Below are 25,815 nucleotides of genomic sequence, written 5' to 3'. Positions count from 1 at the left end.
AGGTTCTGTGCTCTTGGCACAGCAGGTAGGCAGTGTCTCCGGCAGGATGGCTCAGGGTGACTCAAGGAGAGCACGCAGCTGAGCAGTTTCCTTGCATGCCCTTACCTGCCCTACTGCAAGATATTTGCTCACTCTTTTCTTAAAATTATCTTGCTATTATTGTGGTGTATGGTATTAATAATCATATACTTACTACACAGACATCTCCATTCTTATTTACAAAACAAAAGAAAAAAAATTATTCGCTACAATAATTCTGGAATTTTGTGCTCTTTTCTAAAATTCCTTAGTATATGTTGTCAGAGTCAGTGCTTTGTCAGGTTGGAGAAATGGGCTGACAGGAACCTGGTGTAGTTTAACAAGGGAAAGTGCCAAGTCCTGCACTGGGGAAGAACCACCCAAGGCACCAGTGTGTGTGGGGGCCTGCCCAGCTGGAAAGCAGCTTGGCAGAAATGTCCCTGGGACACCCAGCTGGCCATGAGCCATCCCTGTGCCCTGCAGCTGAGAAGGCTGATGGTATCCTGGGCTCATGAGGAAGAACCTTTGCCAGCAGGTGAAGGGAGGTGATCCTTCCTCTAGTACTGCACTGGTGAGGCCTCAGCTGGAATGCTGGGTCAGGTCTAGGCTCAGCAGCCTCTCAAGATGAGAGATGAAGGTGCTGGAGAGAGTGCAGTGAGGGACCACAAAGATGGTTGGAGGAGATTGGAGCAGCTCTTCTCTGGGGAAAGGCTGGGAGACTGAGACTGTTCAGCCTGGAGAAGAGAAGGCTCTGGGCTTCTCATCAATGCACATAAACACCTGAAGGGGGGGTGTAAAGCAGATGGAGCCAGCAACATTACGGTGGTGCCCAGTGTCAGGAGCACGAGCACACACTGAAACATTTCAAAGATGCTATACCTCAACCAGATGTGTCTGAGTTAGTATTTGGTATTATGGGTTACTCCTAAAATATATCCACTAAATTGCAATTAAACTAAGCAAGAATGCTGGTCAGATTGTGAGGCATTTTACTCTGGCGCCCCTGGATACAGTGCAGAAGTTGTCACTTGAAACTGATGGCAAGTACCAAAAGAGAAACTCAGCAAAACTACTGCAAGTGAGTTGTCCCACTTGGAACCTGATCTGTGCTAGTAGTGAATGCTGGCAGAGTGGTCAGGCTGGCTGGCTGCAGTAGTGGCTTTGCCATCAGCAGCATTTTTGTCAAAATGTTGACTTGTGCTTAGTGCGGGACCCTGATTTACCCTTCCTGTGCTTCATGTGCTTGTTGTCCTGCTGGCAGCAGGTACAGTAGTGCAACCCAGCACTGGTGGCCTGTGTATAATACCTTGAGATGTCATGAAGAGAGCAGTACCGTTTGAACCTGACAGTTGAATTTGCCTTGTCTACCAGAGGCCTTTTCTATAAGCCAGATGACTTGCAAAACATAGATACTTAAAGTAATTTGTATTTCCATGCATATGGATTATCTCATATTTAGCCACCTGTTTAATCCTGTAAATTAGTTCAGCTCTTCAGTTTCTCCAGGAAAAAAAAAATCTGTCTTGACATACTGAAATGTGAACTCTTGTGGAGCACATGTAGGAGCATGAAACTGTCTGAAGTCTAGAAATTTTTTCTCTAATACTGCAGAGATGTGATAAGGAAAGGCAATAGGAAGGAAGGGACTAGAATAAGAAATATAAAGATTTCAGCAGAGAAAAAGAACAGTATTTTGAAGTGTTGTGTTATATTTACCTCTTAAATGTATGGAAAAGTACTTCTAATTGATCAACTGTGAAATTCAGTATTACTTGAAAGTTTTAGCAGTATGTTTTCTAGAAAAATTTGAGGATGAATTTGGTCAAGAACTTTGTATTCCTGAATGCCAAAAATAAGCATGCAAAAAGTAAACAAGATATGGCTGGTCTGTGACATCTACTAGAAGACAGCTGACAAAAATAATACTGTATTAAATCAAGGGAAAGGGCAGAGAGTTGTACCTCTTACCGAGAAGCTTTTTGAAATATGATTTTTCTGAGATCACATCTTGCTAACCTGTATGAGTAAGCCTGAACTCGGTGTGTTGTTCTCTTCCCTGTTATCTTGTTTATCCCTCTCTGTCACTTTTTGTTGGTGATCTCGTATGCATTGGAAATGCTCAAGATTCTCCTTTTGCTCTGCTGTGAGATGAAAAACTGTCCCAAGTGCCATTTCTTTTGAGCAAAAAAGAGCTACAGACGATGTCTGTGAGATTTGTCACTGCATACTGATGAAGCTTGGGTCAGTCTCAAAGATATTTATGGCTGACGTGAGTCTCTTTGCCTTTTTTTCTTTATCTCCAGTGAAGAATGCGAGACCTAACGGCTCAGGTAACGAGCAGTCTGCTGCAGTTTCCAGAGGTGACTGTTGAGGCACTTGGGGAGGATGAGATCACCCTAGACTCTGTGCTGTGTGGGAAGTTTTCTGGAGGTGAGCATTTTTGTATTTTCCTTTAAATTTGGATTTGGTGTGAAGTTGTTACTGCCTGAAGCACAGGGTCATGGCATCAGGTTGGTTCTGTTAAGTAAAATGGATCAGGTGTTCTGACAGTGCTAACAGGATATTTTAACAATTAGAAGCATTGAAAGTGCAACAGCCTGCTCCAGTCCTGTGCTATTTAAATAACAGAGCTGACCATGCCCTCCTCAGTTCTGAATGAAATGGAAGGCAGTTTTCAAGGAAGAAATAGTGTTGTTTTGGGACAAATTTCTTTTTACCAGCTCATGTGTTTCCAAGGTATTTAATAGGATGCAGACTGAGGACCCAGTGAGAGTTGCTGAGAACAGCTAAGCAGATTAGGCAGTTGACTTTCTAGGTGATCTGAAGGTAGAGCTGGATGCCTGTCTGGATGTCTGGGCTTCTGTTAAGACCAGGTAGAATCTTATCTACCTGACTGTAGTTGCAGTAGTGGAGCTCATCCTTCCTTTGAGCTTGAAGTCCCTCAGTAGAGGAGCAAGAGTTAAACTCTTTGGTGAAACACCACTTGTTAAATTCTTTCTGGGATCAGCTCATGTAAAAGTTGGAATTACACATGCAGTGCCCATTTTAAGATAATTTCCTGTCCAAATCCCTGCCCAGAGTAGTCTTGTGTCAAGCAAAATTCTTAACTGGAACTGGATTGGTTTAGATGGGCTGCATTTGAAGTATGCTTTGAGACTTGTATTCCTGTACATATTTGGGTGTTTTTTAGCAAAACCAGGCCAATTATGGTGTACAGACTGGAGCTCAGTCTATTGTAATCTTTCTCCCAAGGAGTGAATGTTCTTGAGTGCAGGACTGACAAGTAGAAATGCAAAAGCATGGGGTTATTAATTTCAAGAAGTGTTGGTCGAGGATTGCAGTGGGTGATTTAAAATGATTGTCCAGGTGTGGGTAGGTTGGCCTTTCCCTCTGTTGCATTTGAGGGAAGGGCAGTGCCCTGGCTGTTGCTGCAGTTGTGCTGCTGGCACTTGGTGAGCGCTGCTGCTGTTGCCCTGCAGGCAGAAGTGGCCTGGCGTGGCTGGCGTGTGGCCCCCAGCTGGAGGTGGTGAACTCGGTGACAGGGGAGCGGCTCTCTGCCTATCGCTTCAGCGGGGTCAGCGAGCAGCCTCCCGCCGTGCGCGTGGTGAAGGAGTTCTCCTGGCAGAAGAGGACTGGGCTCCTGGTTGGCTTGGAGGAAGCAGAGGGAAGTGTTCTCTGTCTCTACGACCTTGGGATCTCAAGAGTGGTTAAAGCAGTTGTTCTTCCAGGAAGGGTATGTATCTTTTTGGGGGAATGAAGGTTTTGTGTTTTTGGTGCTGCATAATCCTGTTTCAGGAAAAGCTCTTGTGCATCTCTTTGTATGACTTATCCTTTTTATATTGCTTTAACATATTGTCAGTTCAGATTATCCAGTCAAGAGAGCCTTGATGTAAAATCTTGGACTTGGCAGTTGCATTATCCTGTGACCTTACTGATAGTAAAAAAAACCATTGTAGAGCATATAATCATGAAATTCTCCACTTAAAAAAAAAGGCATTGAAAACCTTTATTTTTTTTCAGAGCAAAAAGGAATACTCAAATTGTCTGTAATATTCATTTTCTAAATGGCTAATTTCTGTCCCGAATACTGTCCTTAAAGTATGTCCGACTCCCAGCATTGTGCCGTTAATGACTTTGATACATTCCCATCAATCTCAGACTAGGAAGCAGGTGATGTGGGAACAGAACAGATTTTTCTGTTAACTTAGGATTGGAAAAAAGATTTTAGTGAGTTATCTGTCAGATAGTTGGCAGATTTACTTTCAGTCTGCAGTCCTTGAGTCTCTGCTTGTTGAATATTGTGTTTGTGTAGATGGGATGCAGTGGTGTAATGTCAATAATTTTTTCTGCCTTCTGTAACTCAAATTCAAATGATGCTGTGTCCCTGGGCCTCATTAATGTAATGGAAATGAGAATCAGATTAAGTTATCAGAACATCAAGATTCACTGTGTTTTTATCATCTTAGAATCTGCAGCTAATAAATACTTATTTACTACTCAGTTTTCCCTAACATTATTTGGTTTGACTTACTAGAGTACAGATCAAAGTCTTTTTAGTCATAGTGAGCATTTGTGTTAAGTTCTAAAGATACAAGTAATGTCAGTGTTCCAGTGTGTTGTTTTGCTATCTGCTCAAGTTGTAGATGGAAAAGCAGGCTGTGTGCTAGCATGAACTTAAAATAAGTAAATTATGTTTTGGTAAGTGATGTTAGTGTGTTAGGTTTTACTTCTTTATCTAAGTAAGCTGGGAAAAATCAAAGGTTAAGAGGTAAGAACTATGTTGCACATTGAATCCATAGCTGTGGAAGTGTTTTGAAATAGAAGCTAATTCCAACAATCAGTTATGTTAGAGAGTTGTTCTATACCACAAAAACTGATTCAGGAGCCAAGATGAAGCCCTGCAAGAAAGAGTTGGTTGTTGGGTGATGAGGGGTAGGAATTTTGAAATAAAGCCAAAGCTGCTCTGAAGGTTTTGCTCTTAAGCCCTGAAAGCTCAGAATTACAAGTATGTTTGGTCTGTTGCTTATGTTTTTCTTCCTATGTCTTTGGTATTGTGTTAGTTCATAGTCAGGACACAGGTATTGCTAATTGGAGTCTTAACTTTCAGGCTGTGAGTGGGAGTAAGGGTAAGCAAAAACAAGAAGATAAAATGTGCACTTGGCTGCTGTCCATATGTTTTGAATTCTTTCAGAAACTCATATTTGTATATTATGTAATGTATTGTTTGGGGGGGATTGATTTGTATGAATGTTTCTCTGATTTTCAGATTGATTATTTTTAAAGGTAAAATTGATTATTTTTAAAGGTGGTTCTTAACATTACTTTCTGCAGTTCTGTCTTTAATCTTTTAAACCTTTAATGAGCACTGTGTTTTTGGGACTATTTTCTCAACAGGTATAAGTTCTGTTTACAGCTAAGTTGTACAGTTTAATTTAGAGCAACTGCTCCAAGGTGTCAAGTTGTTAGTGTATTAATGCAGGATGTTTATTGTGACTGTGTGAATGCTTTTTAGTGTAACAATGGATGTTGAGTCGTTCAGAGAATAAATAAATCAGTTTAAAAACCCAGGCTCAGGAGCTTAGAAAGAATTTTGGCATAATGTCTTTGCATGTGTCTGTGAGTGTGTCTCTATGCCCTCTTGATGTGTGTATGAGATGCAACAGGAGACTGAAAATGTTGATGAGTGTGATTTGAATTGGATTCTGAATTAAAAACATGAAGTACATCAAATTGGTTTCTAACAGTTGCATGTTTCAGAACTGTTGCATGGTATTTTCCCAAATTTTCCTGGTTCGTATGAGGCAGAAGGGCAGCATTCAGATTCAGTGAGCTGAGAAAAGTTTTCTTTGTTCTTTCCCAGAATGACTTGGCAAAGCACTAGGAGAATAAGAAAAAGCAGTGCATATCATAGTGGAAAAATATGTCATTTCAGGAGCTTCTACATGGAAAATTGAAGTAATCAGGGAACATTTTTGGAAGCCTATGCAAAACTAGTAAAGATTCATTTGGAGCCAGTTGTACGATGAGGAAAATAACTTGAAAGGAGCTCACAAGCAACACTTCAACTTTGGCTAATTGCACAGCAAGATTTGTTCTGTGTTTCCTCTTTGGTCACCAATGCTTAGAACACACGAATCTGAGTAATCAAAATACTTTCATTAGTCCTTGGAGCAGCAGAGAGGATTAAAAATTTAATTTGAATCATGAGAAATCTGAAAGAAAACCAAGTTTACTAAATAACTAAAGATACTTCTAAGGTTGGAGTTCTTGTGTTCAAAGTGAAAGGTGGATTGTATAGTAGGTGGCCAGGCAAATGCAGTTCATAAGCAAGTGCTTGATACAGGATAGAAGAAAACCTCAGGGACCCTATAAGTTTGGATATTTTTCCCATTTCTGGGGTAAATAAGCTATATAACAAGATGGACTACCTTGTGACACTCATGTCTTTGTTTCAGACAAACCCGTGTTGCTGATGTAAAGCTGTCTGCTTTCATGGTGCTGCATTTGTAAGAGGCCAGAAGATAGCCCCTGTTCTTGTGTTGTCCTGCTCCTTGAGTGCCGGAGCCCTGGTGTGCCTGTGTCTCTGCTGGAGCAGTCAGTGTTGTCCTGGGTGTGTTGTGGGTGCTGCAGGGTCTGTTCACCTTGTGCTGAGGTCGTGGGCAGTGCTTGGCCTGTCAGGGAGCAGAGAGAGCTCCTGCCTTAGGCTGAGCAAGTTCTTGTTTGGTCTCTTGCTGTTGGTTTAGGTTGCCTTTTACAGTTTGCCTTGCCATCTGTAAGAGTGCTGGTGTGCATTTAGAATTTTTGTTGGATATTATCAGTCAAAGTGAGAGCCAGAGTAGATTTTAGTTATTCAGCATCTCCCTCCAACCCTTTCTAGGAATGTATCATCCCCATGGAAATGGTGTATCTGGTATACCCCACAGCCACTACCTTGTATCATTGCAGCTCTGATTTAGCTTACAAAATGCAGGGTAAAGAAGGCCTGGACTGTATCACAGTGCTGATTGATTGACTTTGAGTAGTGGGAGAACTAGATCTAGCTTTGCCTTTATTATTTAAGTCCTTTACACATGGTAAACCTTCTAGCATGTAATTGATTTCATGTCTCTTCTTAGATGCAATTATTTCTAAGTAGGAAATGGAAACTGGTAAGCTGTAAAGACGGAATATGCCATTGAAGTGGAGAGAGCTTTCTTTCTATTAATTTCCTTTCTGCTTGATACAGTAGGGAGCAATGATTTGGTTTTAAGTCTTATGAACCTGTATTTCCTGTCCTGTTTCTGATGTGCTGGTGCTGGCTTCCCTTCTGAGGGTTCCTCCTGGGGCTGTCACAGGCTCTGACATTAGCGTGCCGTTCCCTGCAGGTGACTGCCATCGAGCCCATCAGCAATGACGGCGGAGCCAGCGTGAGCACGCGGCACCTGCACCAGAGTCTGCGGTGGCTCTTTGGAGTGGCAGCAGTGGCCACAGATGTTGGCCATGTCCTTCTGGTTGACCTTTGTTTGGATGATTTATCTGGCAGTCAGAATGAAGTAGAAGCATCAGGTAAGCTGCAGTTTTTAAACTTGAATTTAGAAGTAAGAAAATGTGTTTCCTTTCAAAACCCAGCTTGTATCCCAGTGAAGATGCCAGCGTGCTGACTGGCTGCTGGCCTTTCTGACACTGCCCACTGCTGACTGCAGACAGCAGTTTGACATGGTGTGGTTCTGAACTGATCCAGAAATGGAGTGGCTTAATGCTCCTGCTGATGTTCAGAAGGGCCCTTGCTGCCCACATCCCTTTTTCCCTGTGATTCTTGCCAGTGGGAGGTAGGAATTTTTCCATTTGAGTCAGTGCAGCTGTGTGATAGGAAGTTGTGTCAGAGGTACCAGATTCCTTGGGAGTGTTGTCCTGTTTCCATCAATGGCTTGGGGCAGGCTTTAGGCTTGTGTTTTAAAATAAATCTGGCTTATCAAAAGTCCTTCATTTGGGTAAATGAATCCTGCAGTTTGTGTTTTTAGATTGCAGACACTGTTTTGGGTGTTGTAAGCGTGGCTTCAGGTGTTCATATCCCTTCAAGTAGCTTCCTCATGAGGTCCAATAAAGGAATTTGTCTACAATGGTTACACTTGTACCTAGTTTTGAAATAGGAGAGAGAATACCTGTCCCATTGGAGAGTCCTTCTGTTCTCTGAATTGGTGCAGAAACAGGAATAGCCAAAAAAGATGCTGCACAAATGGGCGTTCCATTTGCAGAACTAGATTATACACGTTGTATAATCACATCAGTTTAAAATGCAACTGAAGTGGCATAATGCATTCATTTCTTGCCTGCTTTTATGTGTTCAGATCTAGAAGTTGTCACTAGAATTCCTGCTGAAGTTCCACAAAGAAGAGAAGCTGTGACCAGGGAAGGGAGGCATCTCTGTTTTCAGTTGCGAAGTCCTTCAGGAACAGCAGTGTCAACCCTGTGCTACATAAGTAGAAGCAACCAGCTCGTTGTGGGATTTTCTGATGGCTACTTGTCCCTATGGAATATGAAAACTTTGAAGAGGGAGTAAGTAGTCGCTTCCACTTGGTTGCATTTGGAGGTGCAGAGGTCTCAATTTTTTGCTTCAGGAAGTCATCCAGTAGGGATGTGATAGAGCTGATTTTTATAAGTCTGTTCTGTCCAGTCATATTTTGTGGACTCAAGCAATATGTGTGTTTCCCTGAGAGATTTGGAATGATTCACAACCAGTTACTGCAATTAGGGCATCCATTGAAAGGCTTCACTGTATGAATAATGTGATTTTGGTGATCACATTCTTTAAAGTGTCCATGATGGATCTAGTTAGACATGATAATTCAACAGTTGATCTGTGCCTGAAAGCACATTGTTTCCTACATTTCAGCCTTGATGGAAATTGGTGGTCGACTCATTCCCGGACCAGGAATATGTGAATGAAAGTTTGTTTGAAAGATTTGGAGATCAGAATAAGGGATATATACATTTTAAGCAATAGTGAAATTTAGAGGTGATTTGAAATCTGCCACTTGAAATACGTGACGACATTCAGATAGGCGTTACTTAAAGAAATCTACAGTGCCTCACCAGAAACTATGTATGTGTTGTGGATGCATTATGGATGCATAAATAGACAGTGGGCACATAATTACATGCAAAAAAAAAAGATTGTGAAGATGCAATTGAAGTTCAGAAGTTGGGAAGGCAAATACTTAAGAAGTAGTGGCTTGTCAGTCATCAGTTGTTTTAAATGGAATTGTGACCATCTATACTTTGAGGATAAGTATGCAAACTGCTCTTTTTTCCCAGAAGATGCTTCTACCCTTCTACAAACAGCCAGAGCTAGCAGGCTCTCCTTTTTTCTATATTTTTCTTTTAAACATGTAGGCACCACTCCCAGCTTGAAGGAGGAAGGATTCCTGTCTATGCAGTTACTTTTCAAGAGCCTGAGAATGATCCCCGCAATTGTTGCTACTTGTGGGCTGTTCAGTCTACACAACAAAGGTGAATATAATCCTACCACAAGTCACTGCATTTTTAATATTTGTTCACATTCGGTTGTTATCTGTGTACTCATTTTGTTTCTTTAACAGTACAGGAGATGAAAAGTGTTAGGCTTACAGTGCAATTTTTCCAGGATATTACATTTGCAAAAAGGGGCTTGACTCTTTACTACCTTGTGGAAGAAGGCAAAGGAAACAGTGGCTATGGTTTTGTGCTTGCAGTCTCAAATTATTTCCCTTGTTTCTTGATGACTGCTTCAAGATTTGTGTGGTATTCCCACCATGATATTCAGTACCATTTAAAGTGGTTTAGGCTGCAGATGCAGAGCAGTAAACATCATAAGCCAGCTACTTAATCAGCACAGCTGTTCACAGACTGACAGTGTTCTTAAGTTCAACTTAAAAGCAGTTTTCATGGAGAATGCTTTATTATTGTGAGCTGTTTCTAGCAATTCAGCAATTTTTTCGTTCATGTTGCATATTAAAGCTTTCCAAAGAAAGGCATAGTTACCATTTGCCCCTGAAGCTGTTCATGTCAAAATTTCCTCCTTTCTGTTTTAATGGCTAAATGTGATCAATTATCATGTTTTGGGAGGCAGTGTTTTTCTTTTCAGCAAGGGCATGCTCTTAAGTCAGTTTCAGCCTAGATCTAATAAAATGATAATGAGAATTGTAAAGCAGCTTTGTAACCAAGTTTTCTCATTTATGCCTTTTTCAGTGAAGGTGATGTTGTGAGTTTACATCTGTTGCAGTTAGCATTTGGTGACAGGAAACGCCTGGCATCCGGACAAGTCATGTATGAGGTAAGACAGGCCAGTATGTGAGAAGATGAAAATAGTAATTTGTCTAAGTAAGGATCAGTTAAGTTGACCAGATTAATATTTACCATGAAAGATCAGTGAGACTTAAGAAAAGTCCTTTGGTGAGTCTTTTTAGGCATTCTTTTGTCCATACTTTTCAGAACAAGTCATAGAATCGTGGAATGGTTTTGGTTGGAAGACCTTAAATATCATGTATTCCAATCACCTGCCATGACTATGGATGCCACCCACTAGATAAGTTCTCTCAGGGCCCCATCCACTCTGGCCTTGAACACTTCCAGGGATGGGACATCTATAGCATCTCTGGGCAGCCTGACCTCCAGAACCTCACCACTCTCACAGTAAAAAAATTCTTCCTAACATCTAATCTAAATCTCTCCTGTTTTGCTTGAAAACCCCTTCTCCTTTGTCCTACCACTATCTGCCCTTTTCAAATGTCAAAGCCTCCCTCTTTTTTATAAACTCCATTTATGTGCTGAAAGGCTGCCCTGAGGTCTCCCAGGATGAGGTTGGACTTCTGGACTATGAGTGCATATTGCTCTCTGTCCACCAGAACCCCCACCAGAATCCTTCTTGGCAGGGCTGTTCTCAGTCACTTTTCCCAGTCTGTAGTCATGTCTGGGATTGCCCCATTCCAGGTGCAGCACCTTGCACCTGGACTTGCTGACCTTCATGTCCTGAGATTCCCATTGGCCCATCTCTCAGGCTTCTCCAGATCCTTCTGGATGACGTCCTGGCCTTCTGTTTTGTCAGCTGCACCTTTCAGCCTTATGTCATCTACAAACTTGATTAAGGTGCACTTGATCTCACTGTTTGTGTCATTGATGAAGATATTGAAGAGCACTGATCCCCACACAGGTTTCTGAGGGATACACTCAACATCAGTCCATGCCTGGAGATAGACTGTTTGCCACAACTCCCTGGCTTGGTCCTTCCAACCAGTTCCTTATCCACTGAGTAGTCCATCCTTCAGATCTGCATGTCTTCAATGTAGGGATGGTGATGTCATGAGGGATTGTAGAGAGACCTTGTAGAAGTCTGGGTAGATAACACTGGTCAGTTTTCCCTCGTCAAGTGTTTCAGTCACTCCATGGTAGAAGATGGCCACATTGGTCAGACACAGTCTGTCCATGCTGAAGCCATACAATTTTATACTTCAGTGTCATGAGTTCCACCTAGATTCATCTGCAAGGAGCCCTTACACATCTGATTCCTGAAGAGGAAATGGCTGTTACAAATGAAATTACTCTTAATTTAAACATCACATGAATGGCATGTAGGAAGAGAAGACAAGGCTTTGAATAGCTTTGTGTTACCAAACTGTAGTTTTGAGTTAGCTTGTGTCTATCTCCTTTCTTTCAATATGGTCATATATTTGTCTTTATACATTTCTGATCTCTATTTTATAATCTTGTTTTTCTTTTACACTCTGTCAGCGTATTACACTCAGTCAGTGACTTCAAATACGCATACAGAAATACCTACAATGTCTCTTCAACCTTGATTCTGAAACTCAGTAGCTGTAAAGATGACTCTTGTTTTGAGTTTTGAATGGGTTGTCTCTGAAACCTACTCTTTAAGCCAGCAAAAGTTGTACAATGGTATGATTTGGTCAGGAAAATCTCTGTAAATTTTTAGAACTAGTTGCAGATATGCTGTGGTATAGAATAGATAAAATATAGAAGGGATATCATTAGGTCTCAGATAATCTAACAGAGGCAAGAGGCATCTCTATAATGTTTTATAATGTTTAATTCTATTCAGCATTTCTATATGCACGAAATTCTGCCAAGATCTTTTTGATGGGAAAGTAATCTTAATTCACAGCAAGTCGTTCCTCCTATTTGACACTTGTCCTTGTATGTTCTCAGTAGTACAAAATGAAATTGAGGTAATCCTTGGATTGTGGTTCAAAGATATTTTTTTTAAATAGGGACTTTGAGTTTTGAATTTTTTGAATGAGTTTGAATTTTATGCTTTTTTCCTTTTGTCTGTAGGAGAGGGCCTTCCTGATTTGGAAGTGTTGCTTTTGAACAGATAAGGTTGGGTGTTGGGAGGAGGTGGTGTTTCTTTAAAATACATCATCTGTCGTGGTGATGAAGTAGAAGTACCTTCAAGTGGTTCAATACGTCTGAATATGCATGTCATATCTTCATGTGCAGTTTTTAAGTGACAAAAATATACAGTGCTCTAGAGGAACAGAACACCTTGTTTACTGGGAGGTTTTCTGTGTTTGGTTTTGGGTTTTTTTTAAGGGTTTTTGTTGCAGTTCACTCCTGCATCTTGTAGTGCTCTAAGCACTTTGGCAGGTTAATAGGAGAAAGTTTCTTCAATCTTCTCAAGCTTTGCTTTTGAATTTCAGTTTTGTTTTATCCTCTTAAAAGAAAATTTTTAGCTAAGTCTTAGCAGTGACAAGGGCAATACCTTTTACTGTGTGCTGCACTGGGGAAAAAGCAATTGTCTCTATTTCCCTCATGGCTGCTACTTTTTTCCATCTGAACAATTTAATGTTAAAATGTGAGACCTTTAATTATTTGGCAGTTATTTGTCTTGGTTGTCTTTTCTAAACAAGATGTGACAAATGTCAGTTTATACCTCAGAGATTTGAAATGTTTCATCAGTCTTTAAAAATGGATTTACTAGAAATTCCACTTGACACTCTTAAAAAAAAAGCACACAAAATGATAAAAAATGTTACTGTGTTTGTGACCTGAAAAACCTGTGATGTAGTTAAGGTAAGAGTTGGATCCCTCTGCAGACTGTACAACCAGTAGTACATTCACAGGCATGTGTAGAAAGATTATAACAGGAACCAATCTTAGAAGGCTGTTGAAGAGAGCTGAACATCTGCACCCTCTGAGGAGGAAAAACAGGTTCTTCAGCTGGCTTACAGATAAACCACTTAATAGTGTACTTTCATGCTGAGACCTGATAGCATCTACTTCCAAAAAATCCCCACAAAACAATTCTTAATCCATTCCCAAGGGATGCATCACGATAGGATCTGTGCTCACCAGTGGACACTTAAGTGTTGGAATTCATATTGTGGTCACAGATTGGTCAGTATGACATAATGGCTCTCTTCTCGTTGGTCTTCAGTGACATAAAATTCAAGAGTAGTTCCCATTTGCCAGGTCAAGCTTCAGTAAACAAGGAGCAATTAATTTACTGCTGCTCCTTGTTCACTGAGTATGTGTCATAGGAGCTTAAAACATTTGTCTGCTTACATCACTGCTGTACATCCCAGGAATCAGACCTGAGGCTATGAAACCATGCATTTTTGACTTCATATCATGGTAGAAGTCACAAATGGACCTTCTGGAACATGTGGCACTGTATTTTTATAAACGTGTCAGACTTGAGTCTCTGTTGCCTTCAAGGCTGGTTTAAATCTGCTCAAGTAAGAAAATGGAAAGATACTCTTAAATTAGACTTGCAAAGAGCTCTTTTAGATCATCTCAGCAGCTGCTGTATCTTGCAGATCAGTTCATGGTCCTGGAGCATATCCTTACCTTTGTTCTGCACAAGGCTTGAGTACAGTCTCTGTGTTCGTGTCAGTGTCTGACCAGTGAAATTCCTTTGAACACTGTCCTGTTTAACTGATCTGGAATGTCATTTCTCAATATCTTCTATGCACTGGAGTTCCTTAACTTAGATTTGCTTACCCCAGTGTGGAGAACCTAAAACAAGCTGCTTTGGTTAGAAGTTGTCTTTGGCAGGAACTATTTGGTATTACTTTCTCCTTCCCCTCTGCACTGAAAGGTGGAATGGCTCTTCATATATGAATGAAAGCAGAAATTTCTAGACATTAAAATTAATGCAGGATAGGTTTATGGAATTTTAGTGCTTTATCTTCTGGAACTGTCTTTTGGAATGGTGAATTTCTTGTTCAGGACATCATCTCTGTTAAAATTGGTTTTAGTGATTAGTTATCCTACAGTGAAGATGAGGTTCTTTGCTTAGGCTTCATGTTAGTTTTTCAAAGAGATGGTTTTGGTTTTTCTTATCTGCCTTGCATACATCTGTTACTTCCAAAATTCCTTAATAAAATATTGTGAACTGTGCATGCTTCAGAGCAAAGTTTTGCTAAGGAAATGCTAATATTTGAAAATGTGCAAAGCCTTTTCAGCCAATATCTGTTAAAATTTGACACTTAATTCTTTTGAATGTCAGATTTTTCTTATTTGCTATCAGAAATAAGTTCATTAGAAATAAATAAGTTTATTAGAAATAAACAGTACAATATGCATGTTATATTAGATATATACATTCTTTCTTAGTGGATCTCATGAAAATTAGCTTTCTTTTTTTTTTTTTTTTTTCTCCCCACACAGGGTTTGGAATACTGTGATGAAAGGTACAGTTTAGACCTCACTGGTGGAATCTTTCCCTTGAGAGGGCAGACCAGCAATACTAAATTACTCAGCTGTCAGACCATAGAGAAATTTCGCAACCATGCTGACAGAGAGGATAACGTTAATGAAGGTTTGTTCTGATGTCCCTGCTTGGTTATTCTGAACTGCATGGTTTGGAAATCTCAGCAATGAATGCTGTTCTGTACCCACAGTCTTAAAATCTTAAGTATTCATCTAGCTGATCTTGCTGGGCTTATTTAAAAAGTAAAATTGTTTGCTGAAGTTATGTGGGACTTTTTTATCCCTCTGAACTTCATATTTTAAGGGAAAAAGTAGGCTTTATTTTATGTTTGCTGGGATGCTGGAGCAGTGTATGGGGTCATCTGTATAAGTGTGGTCAGTCAGTTTGTTCTGCCAGTTGTCTGCATGGAATAGTAAGACCCTTCTGTCTCTTGCTTAGGAATGTTACCTGAATATTTTTCATCCTGCTCAAGCCTCTGGTTGCATCCATTTAGCACCTGGTCACTACTGGTGTTGCCTAGGGCTCAGTATTGGAGCCAGTTCTATTTGATATCTTTTTTTGATGATCTGGATGAACAACTTGATGAGCTAATAATTGTGTATTTGGTTTGTTTTGGAACAGATACAATTTGAAAGAGAGGCAGTATGATTAAAACCTATCACATTGACATTTGCTACTCTGTATATTGTTTTTATCATTCTTAATAAAGTCTTGTGTTTCTTGAGTGCAATAATAGAATTAAGCCAAAATAGAAAGTGATACTTTAAAACCACCAAATATCTCATATTTTCTACAGTAAGAAACAATGTCTTGTCTTTGACAGTAATCTCTCCTGACACCAGTGTATCAATCTTCAGTTGGCAAGTGAATACCTATGGTCAGGGAAAACCATCTACTTATTTGGGAGTGTTTGACATCAATCGCTGGTATCATGCCCAAATGCCAGACTCGCTGAGGTAGGTCTTAATTAAGAGGCTTCAATATCCCTACAAAAGGTTAATTTGAAAATTGCTATTGAACTTACGCACTTGTTTTCTTTAAGGCCAGAAGAATTCCTTCATGATTGCCCCTATTTTGCCCTGTGGTCACTGGATCCTGTAATAAGCATGACTTCTCCAAACCTCATTTTGGATATTCTGGTACACGAGCGTAGTCTGAGTCGGGGAGTTCCTCCTTCTTATCCACCACCTGAACAGTTCTTTAATCCAAGCACCTATAATTTTGGTAGGTATTTCACTGCTTCTCTTTTGAATAGTGGCAAGCTTTGGTGGAGGTGAAATGCCACTTGAGTGGTTCTCTTTCTTGTTCATTGTTTGTCACATGAAAACCAAACCAATAAAAGCCCCACAAACCTTCTCCAACCTGGTTACTGTGTCCTGACAAGGCACTTAGTCTTGTGAAACATATCTGACAGGCGGCTGAGTTTTGGATTTTGGAGCTTCTGTAACATGGCCTGGGAAGGGGTGATGGTCCCAAAATGAAAAGTCTTTGAGCTGAGGCCCAAAGCACAGCACTAGATAGCTCTCAAGTCTCTAGAGACAGAGAGTAACTCCTTTTTATGGGATGTGTGTAAGTGATGTGAGGAAGGAAAGTGGTGCTGGAGGTTTGTCTTTGCAGACAGCAGTATTTATAAAGCATAAACTGGTGAGAAGGTGCCAGGGTCTGCCAAATGTTCCTTGTTTCTGCAGATGTGACCTGCTTGCTCAGCTCGGGAGTTGTTCACATGACTTGCACCGGCTTCCAGAAGGAGGTGACTTTTTTACTGTATTGAAAGTGTCAAGAGATGAACCTTTGGTAACTTTTCTCTTGCAGTGCTTTGAGTGTCAGAGACCACTTGATGCTCACACTGCCCATCCACATGCTTAGCTGCAGTCATATTGTGCCAGTTTCATGCAGATGGCACTGTTGTAGGGAGGCATGAGCAGGGATTGAATGGCTGGAAAGGATGGGTGTGGTGGAAGCTGGGGAAATGTTTACTTCTTTGTATGGTGTGGAGTTGGGGTCTTGATCCCTGATGAACTTGAGCATGGAGAGAGGTAAAAGTGATTTAACTGTTGAGGAAGAAATGCATGTTTTTTCTGTCAGCCTTGGCCAAATTCTGATTTCTGAGCCACTGCACAGCTTTTGACAAACTCTTTCAAATTAAGTTCCAGCTCACTAAATATACCCATAGAAATCATCTCCTTCACCAATGAGCATAGAGTCTTTCAAAGAATGATTTGAAGTTGTATTAGTTTTAACTTCTACAAAATGTAATTTGTGTCAATGCTCAGGGAAAAGCAAGGCCTGTGTATTGACAGACAGGCTGGAAAATACTTTCTTGCCTTCAGCATTACAAGGATTTTTAAAGAAACTCAAACTGTTAGTGTCTACATAGCAATACTTACCAAAATTGGTAACCTAAAGCCTGCTGCTACTAGTGCAGCTTTCTGACAGTCCAAGTCTTCTTAGTGATTAAATGCTGTCTTAACCTGTGTGTTTTGATTGATGTTTCAGACCCTGAAGTTTTTGAAGAAATCTGGTCCTTTAATAAGTGAAGCCATCCGTGACAGCTACTCTCGGTGTCTTGTAGCTGGCTTGCTGTCTCCAAGACTGGTTGATGTCCAGCCATCCAGTCTGAGTCAGGTGGGTGTATGCTGGAAAATCCAGAGAGAAATATATGCATCTTGTCTGAAGGCTGTAGAGGCTACTAGACCATGATTTTTGATTGCACACTGCTCTGAGAAGCAGGTTTTGACATACAGTTAGCAGAAGTAATAATGTTTTTCTGACTTGTGAGCAGCCCTGAGAGGTTTGTCTTCAGTGTATGTAAATTCCATGCCTCGGTCTGCATGGGGAAGCATTCAATCAGTGCTGGGCACGTGCATCAGAAGGCAGCTCTCCCTGGGAACAGCCTTCATCCTCTTCATGCCCCCAGGGTCTCAGAGCCTTGGGTGCAGGGCAGTAGGGTTGCCCCAATGGTGCTTCCCCCTCAGATGTGCGCTATTACAAACACCAGCTTGCTGCACTAGACGTTATTTCCTTCCAAGGAAGTGCTAACCAATTATAATGGTGCTCTCTACCTGACAACTGCATCACCACTTCCTCTCATTATCCCTTCATCTGGGAATTTCCCTTCCCTGCACCCTCTCAAACTGATCTTTACCTCTGTAGCCTTTGCCTTGAGCTGTGGTAGCTTGATTTCCTCCTCTTAGACTGCCCTCTTGCTGCAGCACCTGCCTCAGCTGTATCTCTCAACACTGCTGCATTCTGTCTGTCACCACAGTGGCTTCACACCCCTCTCTCGTGCGTTTTCCATTTTCTGTGCAGCAAACTTTGTTTCTCATCTGAAGGTTTCATGAAAGAAGGAGCCTTTGTGATGAACAGCCCATCTTTCTCCAGGCAGGGTCAAAGCTGAAGGGTTCAATGGTCATCATGGAGTGGAGAGCAAGCACTAGGAAGGGGAGAGCAGTCTTCCTCCTGCCTTCATCTTCCTGTCTGTGGGATTCTTCAGCAGACTGTGGAAATGTGTCAGGAAAAATAGCACTTCTGCATAGTGTGGCAGCTAAAACAAATTTGGCAAGCAGACCCAGCCCATAGAATGCTTATTTTGCAAGCCTGGTGTAGGCTTTTACATTCTGATTAGATGTTCTGATGTCAACCCTGGTTGGGAGGTAATTTGGGAAAGCAAGAAGTTTTATGATGACCTTTGCTGAATTGTGACTATATTGTTCAGACACTGCATTAAATAGGGATTGCTTTTGAATACTAGAAAGAAAAAATTCAGAATTAGGGTCAAATAACATGGAATTTTGTTTGGTGCCCTGAGTAGTATTTGGCATGTTTCCTTGTCTGAAACCAGATTTCAGAAAAAGGGGGAAATATCCTGTATGTCTTCTAATATGTAGAAATTGCTCTTAAATGTCATGATTTTCTTTGAATACAAACTTTTAAAATTTGTTTTTAAAAAATAGACGAAAGAAAGAAAGAAAAATTTGTTGCAGGATCATTTCACCTGAAATAAATGTCTGAGCTTGAATAAGCTGCTACATTATTTCCATGTGTGTGCATGCCTGTGCATTATCCTTCTCAAGGACTGCCATGGCATTAGAATACAGTAATTGAACAGCCTGACATTCCAGACCATTAGAACTGAAATGTTTCCCATTTTTTATGGTGCTTTAACAAATTGAAACCTAATGTTTTGGCTGTCAGAGCTGCTTCCTGTCTTGCTAGTCTCAGGAGCTGCTTGGCCTCAGCTTCACTGTCTCCCTGCAAACACAGTGGTGTTTGCTCTGTCCCCTTCATGTGTTCCTGATGGCAAAGGGGTGTGCCCACAGTGCATTATGGGTCTTAGCAGGGGATGTTACTGGAAATAGTTAACTGGGACTCAGTGAATGAAGACTGAAACCCTGAGGCAAAGAAATAGAGATTGAAACTAGCCTGCATGAAGTTGAAATGTCAGAGGAAAACGTTCCTGTGTTCCTCAAACCAAGCAGCAGTCCAGCCTGTGGGTAGAATGAGGAAAGTGTCAAGAATATGGAACTAGCTGCATTTGCAGCTGATGTCTGAGTGGGTAACCAGTCAGCAGCAAACACTTCTGTCAGTGGCTCAGGTAGTGTCTGATTCAGAGCTACTACAGGGGTCACTGACAGAAACTGCAGTGTTTATCAAGGTGAGACTGAGAGGGAAAGTCTGTGAGGTTGTGATTTGCTTTTGTCTGTTCTGTGCAGGAGGAGCAGTTAGAGGCAGTGCTGTCAGCTGCTGTGCAGACAGGCTCTTTAGAACTTCTGACAGGATGCATTAAACACTGGACTTCTGAAGGTAATGCTGCTTCCACTGTTTTTATGTTTGTGTTTTGGTTAGAAATCATGGCTTCATGTCCTTTTTGTTTTCTGTTTTTAAAGAGCAGCCAAGTTCTGCTGTAAATTTACGGTTTGTTCTTGAGTGGACGTGGAACAAAGTGATCTGTACAAAAGATGAACTGGACCAAATATGTGAGTAGCGGCGTGGTGGTTTTTAAAACCTGGAGTCATTCTTTGTAAAGGATCTTCTTCAGTACTCTGCCAGTGCATGCTGCTGGTTCTTTAAGTGGTTCTTTAAGTCTCTTGTGGTTGTTGTAGTTTGGAAGTGTGCAGTTGCTGTGCTGAGTGATGATTCAATGTTTCTCCTTGACAAGGTGTTCCGCTGTTTGACGGCTCCTGCAACTTCATTGACCCGCAGACATTACAGTCCCTCCAGCACTGCCAGCTGCTGCTGAGCAACCTGAGCACAGTCCTGAACTGTTTTCTAGCAGAAGCCCGAGAGCTTACAGAGAAAGGTTGGTGAGAGCCCTGCTGGGCCTTTGGTGTGATTGTTAACTTTTGGAAGGATGCTTGGGTTGTAACTGTGGAGATAGGAGCTGCTGTTGTTTTGGATGGCAGGGAGAGAGTCAGGTTGAGCTGGGAGGAGGGGTTTAAATCTGATCAGTTGGGACTTTGATTTAAGCCACGTTGAGTTCAGGGGAGCAGCTTGTTGTGGAGTTCATGAGGCTGGGTAGGAGAAGGTACACTGGTTCAGCACTGAGCTGAGTAAGCACCTGGGCAGCAGTTGCAGCAACTGAGTGTGGTAATGCTGAGAAGTGTTCCTAATTGTTAGCTAGCAATTGATAGTTGTGTGCAAATTGCTGGGAAATACAATAGAAACTGAAATATGTAATGTATAAAGGAAGTTCCTTTTGGCTTCTGATTTTATCAATTGTTGTTGGCATCTTGAGGGAAAAAGAGCACTGTAATCTCTTTTACTAAAATAAAAATCTCTGCTACGTGGAAAACATAGTCTTCTTCCTTCCTTATCTTGCAGATAAGACTATAATTTTTCATTGTAATCTTTAGTGATTCTGTTTCTCTGTACTATTTGGTTTTTGTTTTGAGGGTGAACAGTGCTTTTTTTTTTTCCTTCAAATTCATGATTGATCCAGGGGGGCAACTACATGTAAAAAGAGATCCACCATGGTGTTTTATACTTTGTGTTTGTTCTGCTGAGGGGAGCTTTGTAAAAATGAGAGGAATATCCAAAACATCTTATGGCTTTTTTTCAGGTTTTACAGACTTGACAAATAAGCAGATGGTAACGAGCCTCATTTCTTTGTATGCACAAGTGGTGATCTGGTTCTGTCGATCCAGTCTCCTTCCTGAGGGTTTAGGTAAGCACAGAGCCTGTAGTACCAAAGCACTTGAGGTTGTGCGGTTTCTGTCTGTCTAGACCAAAGTTTTAGTTGAAAAATGTGGTCTTACTTCTTTAACTTGCTTTTTATTTATCCCCTGTAGATGATCACATGCATTTGTCCAGACCTTTCTACAATTACCCTCTGATTCAGAGCTACTATACGGGTCACCGAGAGAAACTCGAGTGCTTATCAAGGTAAGACTTAGAGGAATTTTCTAGAAAGCTGCCACTGTTAGACTGTGTGAGAGTGATTATTTTTGCAGTTAAAACCCTTTGTCTGCTCTCCTTGGCATTACATGTAACAGAGCATGAAAGCAAACCTGGAACCCAAAAGGTCATTGCAACTCTTCTCTTGGGTTTGTGCATTGGACTCCTTGATGAAAAAGTTGATTGTGAGCTAAGGACCATCTTTGCTCTGAGTCTGAAATCTGTGACATTGAAAGGCTGGAATGAGTGTTTTACTCTGTGCAAGCCCTTGGTCCCTTTTGTTGCAGAGGCAAATGGGATTCTGATTGCTTGATGATTGATGGAATGGTTTCCCAGCTGGGAGAGGAAGTGGAGAAGTTGTGGCGGAGAGATGAAGGCGGCACTGGGAAATACCCACCTGTTAGTTTACATGTGAGTGTTGTGTTCACTGCAAACCCCAGCAGCAGCAGTCCCCTAAAGCCAATGATGGTGAAAGACAGGAGCATTAAAAAACCTTTTCATCTTTCATTTCAGGCCCTGCTGGATCTCTATTTGCTAGAAAGCATTGAAGAAAGCGACAAACATGCAATTGTATCCTTTCCAGATTGTGTTATTAATTCTTCAGTGTGTGCATATAAAAGTTTTTCATACTTTTCACCTGTGTGTGGTTAGCAACTCTTTTAAATTTATGCCTCAAACACAGTGTGACTGAACACATTTATAATAGAATTAAGTCCTTGACAGAAGCATTTTTAAATTTCTTTCTAGATTGGAAGTTTACTGATTTCTTTTTAAAATGTTTTCTTGAAAAGTCTCTTCTCCTATGAGAAAACATGTTCCCTAAGTTGAATTCAAGGTAAAAACCTCGCTTAGTTCTTTGCAAATTTTAATGCAGTTAGTAATATTTTAAGACACTTCTATATGTAGCATAGGACTGCTTGTGAGTATGGTGCCCTAAAATGTACTGTTTCAGAGTAAAAGGGTTTGTAACAGTGGCTTTCCAGTTGCTGACTTTTGCCAAAATCATTTGTTTCCCAGCCTTACTAACAGTTTGGTTTTGGGTATTTTTTGTGTGAAAAGTGCAGGCACACTGGATATTCATTGGGCAAAAGCCTAATTTTTAGGCTGCTGGAACATGCAGAAATTACCTTTGTTATTTGTTGGCTAAACCAAGAGTAGAGCCTGGAGAGTAAAAGGGTTAAAAATGGTTCTGGTCCCATGCTGCCTTATTCAGACATGTTCCTAACATGGGATGTCAGAAAGGGAAGATGACACTTTTGAGTGAGGGATCCACATGCAGTTTTAAACACAGTTTCAAGCAGTCAGTGCCAAGTTGCATTGTAAGGGCACCATAATTTGTGTTGGTTGTGTGAAGACAGGAAATGGGGAGAATAAACAGCTGTAGAACTTGTTTTCTTTAATAATTAGGCATTGGATGGTGAAGTGTGTTGCCTGTCCAGCTGGTAGCTTCACTGACAGAAGCAGAAGCCTGGGTTTGTAAGAGCAGTGTATAAACACCCAGTATCTGCCTCTTTGATTGCCTTACAGAAATCCACAAGTGTTTCTTTCTGGAAGTATATTCAGAATACAGTTTTGAGATTAGGACCTGCCTATTGATATAAAGGTTTTTAATAGCTTAAAATGGCAAGATCAATACATTAGGATTTGCTGCTTCCTGTGATGATAATATTACTATGTTTTGCTAAATGTAATGTGATACAAGTTTTTTGTTTTAGTGATTTATTCACCTTAATTAGGTACTCTCAGACAATTTACCTGCTGCTGGACATTATGCATTCCTTTCCAAATAAAACAGAAACTTCAATTGACTCCTTTCCAACTGCCTTTGCTATCCCTTGGGGTCTTGTTAAACTGATTCAAGGGTTTTGGCTTCTAGATCACAATGATTATGAAGTAAGTATGAAACAGTTGAGTTGGACACACATTGCACTGCAGAGCTGTAACCAATAACATTGTTTTAAAAATTGATACTTAGGTATAAGGAGCTATTGACGCATTGGAAGCTTTTTTTTAACACTGGTCTGACATCTTCAGTAACAAGTTATGATTGGAGATTTTGTTTTAACTACTTTAACAGAAAATTGATTGAAACAAAGGAGTAATCAACTTAATGCTTAATATATGCATTTTTAAAGCTGTCCGTGGTTAGGTTTACAGCAGACAGGTTGGGCACTGTTTCTAGAAGAGTGTTTTGGGTACTTGAAGCATGGAAGCTTTGATGATAACAGGAACATTTGAGACTAAAGACAGCAGGAGTGACTTTTCAACCTAATAGCTATTCTTCCTGATACTGAGTGTTGTTCTTGTCACTGTGCTAATACGACCAATTTTTTTATAGTGCAAGTTACCAAGTAATGAATTTCTTAAAAGCGCTGTCTGTACACGGGGCTTTGTGAACTTAAAAAAATCTGATTTGTTCCTCTTAAAGCATTCACTCTGTTCTGGGTGGCTGATATTTTTTTCCCCTGCAAATAACTGAAGAATTTTACTGATGTGTCCTGGATCAAGTATTTTCTTATTTAGACCTCTGAGTTGGTCTAACCCACGTCCAGCCTTGCTGCAGAAAGTTTTGACTCTTTGTTGCCTGGCTGTGTGTATCTATGGTGATGAAGCTGTTCTCAACTTGTGCAGAATTCCCTGGCCCTGCTCTTCCATCCAGCTACACTCAAGACAGTGTCATGGCAGCACATGAGGATAATCCAGTCCCTGATGTGCCAGGGGGAGCACAGGCGAGCCCTCAGGTACATGCAGATGATGAAGCCGTCCATGTCCAGCAGCAGTGAGGTGCGGCTGTTCCTCACCGTGCTCTTGTCCAACAGGTAAGGAACCTCCCCTCTTTTGGCATTCACATCTTGGGAAATGTGGAGAACTGATGGCACAAATGGGGCTCCCCTCCATTTCCTTTGAGCTTTGAATGGCTACCCTCACTGTGGGGCATCTTTTTGGCCTCAGGGTTTCCATTCTTTTCCATGTCCTAAACCTTAACTGCAGGTGCATGGTGGAGGCTTGGGGTCTGTTGCAGCAACACACCACGAAGTTAAACATAGAAGAGCTGCTAAAGCACATGTATGAAATCTGTCAGGAGATGGGGCTGATGGAGGATTTGCTGAAGCTGCCCTTCACAGACACAGAAAAAGTGAGTTTGGAGAAGAAACAAAAAAAAACTTGTCTCTTTGGCAAGAGAGGAGGCAGAATGGTAATGATGTTTGAAATGTGTTAATTTTCTCACAGGAGTGTTTGGAGAAGTTTTTACAGACCAAATCTGGTGTTCAGAACCATGAATTCCTCTTAGTCCACCATCTGCAGCGTGCCAACTACATCCCAGCACTCCAGCTGAATCAATCCATGAAGGCCCATCTGTTGGTAAGGGTAGCAGTTCTGCTGTGTGAAATTATGAATTAAAACTTACAGACCACGATGGACTCCAGTTAAAAGAGTTTGTTTGCATCTGAGGAATAAATATGTATCTTGTCTTTTTATTCAGTTCCTCAGATCCCTCTGTCATGTATGGTTTAGGTTATGGAAGTTGTTTGTGTTACTTGTTTCTGTGGAATGAAGAGTACGTTGTATGTCGTGTCTCGTATCTGGCTTTTACCTGAGAGCAGTCTAGATGCTCCACAGGTAAAATTTGCCTTATGGTTTTTAGTTGTAAGTTTTGAAGTTGTTTGGAGTTTTTATGTTTTTGGTTTTTTTTACTAGTCTTCCTTGCACTTTCCCAAAACTACCAGATGAAATTGATGTGTGGTCCTGGGTGGAATCTAGAATTTGCTGTGGTTCTGTGCAGTGGATTTGTTCTCCTTTGTCTGTAGAGCAAATTTAGGCCTTAGTTAGAAAGAGCAGAGACAGTCCTGTGCAATGAACTTCTGGTGAATTGTTAACTTCTTGCTTTGCACATTTCCTTTGTCAGAATGATCGTGATCCTCGTTTGAGAGAGAGAGCAGCAGCCAGAAATTCTCTCTTAGACCAGTATGGCAAGATCCTTCCCACAGTCCAAAGGAAGCTGGCAGTAGAGAGAGCCAAGCCGTACCGTTTGCCTTCATCGGTCTTAAGAGAAGGTAATTTTAGAGAAGGGAACGAGGATGTGGAGCTGGCCATCACTTGGAATGCACAAGGCTGATACTGCTCCCTCTTGCTTTACAGTGCCAAGGCCAAAGCCATTATCAACAGCAACAAGGCAGGCTAATGCAGGAAATGTGCATACAAGAGCAACTTTCATCAGTAAAGTGTTGTCCAAAATTGGAGAAGTATGGCTAGGAAATGAGGAGAAAACAAATACCTCACGATATCATAGGTAAGCAGCCTTTTATAAAAGTTACTCTTAAGCTGAATGTTTGGAGAGGGAGCTGGAGAGAGAGTGAGTTGTAGGAGAAGAGAAAGAGATTTCAGTTTGAATTGTGTTAGTTTTTTGGTGGGAAGGTGGACATAAATAAGCTTTGTTTTGCCTTTCTGCACATATATAACAGCTAACAATCAATTCCTCATGTGCAGTGTTTGGAGAGTTTTTCTGCTATGATAATCTTCTCTATACACATGCACATATTTACATTATGGCCAATGTGTTTACAGTGTTTAAGAAGCTGAAACTCAACCTGTTTGTCACTACCATGAAGCTCTTGGTGTACCAACTTTTATAGACTCATTTGTGTGATCCTCACAGCAATCTTTTACCAGTTCCTGCTTGGTTATTTAAAAATAAGCAGAATTAGCGAGAGTGGAGA

At 41.0% G+C, this 25,815-nt stretch overlaps 1 protein-coding gene across 2 annotated transcripts in view; it reads left to right on the top strand.

The window, feature by feature from the left end:
* The window catches only part of LOC132070637 (protein ELYS-like), a 41,609-nt gene that overhangs the window by 2,485 nt on the left and 13,309 nt on the right, over positions 1-25,815 (top strand). The window contains exons 2-25 of one of the 2 annotated variants that reach the window (XM_059467584.1): positions 2,322-2,448; positions 3,498-3,751; positions 7,383-7,563; positions 8,346-8,553; positions 9,391-9,507; positions 10,225-10,309; positions 14,662-14,812; positions 15,528-15,660; positions 15,747-15,928; positions 16,393-16,454; positions 17,201-17,329; positions 19,417-19,507; positions 19,591-19,680; positions 19,863-20,003; positions 20,772-20,867; positions 20,992-21,085; positions 21,385-21,508; positions 21,611-21,667; positions 22,844-22,990; positions 23,729-23,916; positions 24,089-24,233; positions 24,329-24,460; positions 25,005-25,152; positions 25,238-25,388. In XM_059467584.1, the coding sequence (XP_059323567.1) occupies positions 2,328-2,448; positions 3,498-3,751; positions 7,383-7,563; positions 8,346-8,553; positions 9,391-9,507; positions 10,225-10,309; positions 14,662-14,812; positions 15,528-15,660; positions 15,747-15,928; positions 16,393-16,454; positions 17,201-17,329; positions 19,417-19,507; positions 19,591-19,680; positions 19,863-20,003; positions 20,772-20,867; positions 20,992-21,085; positions 21,385-21,508; positions 21,611-21,667; positions 22,844-22,990; positions 23,729-23,916; positions 24,089-24,233; positions 24,329-24,460; positions 25,005-25,152; positions 25,238-25,388 (3,227 nt within the window). In that variant the 5' untranslated portion in view covers positions 2,322-2,327. Of the gene's footprint in view, positions 1-2,321; positions 2,449-3,497; positions 3,752-7,382; positions 7,564-8,345; positions 8,554-9,390; positions 9,508-10,224; positions 10,310-14,661; positions 14,813-15,527; positions 15,661-15,746; positions 15,929-16,392; positions 16,455-17,200; positions 17,330-19,416; positions 19,508-19,590; positions 19,681-19,862; positions 20,004-20,762; positions 20,868-20,991; positions 21,086-21,384; positions 21,509-21,610; positions 21,668-22,843; positions 22,991-23,728; positions 23,917-24,088; positions 24,234-24,328; positions 24,461-25,004; positions 25,153-25,237; positions 25,389-25,815 lie in introns of both variants that reach the window. The other variant, XM_059467583.1, reaches the window with a different exon arrangement.

Source organism: Ammospiza nelsoni, chromosome 3 (genome assembly GCF_027579445.1).
Source record: "Ammospiza nelsoni isolate bAmmNel1 chromosome 3, bAmmNel1.pri, whole genome shotgun sequence".
Taxonomy (NCBI): Eukaryota; Metazoa; Chordata; class Aves; order Passeriformes; family Passerellidae; genus Ammospiza; species Ammospiza nelsoni.
The sequence above is the reverse complement of the archived record's forward strand: the minus strand, read 5'-3'. Positions and strand labels throughout refer to the sequence as shown.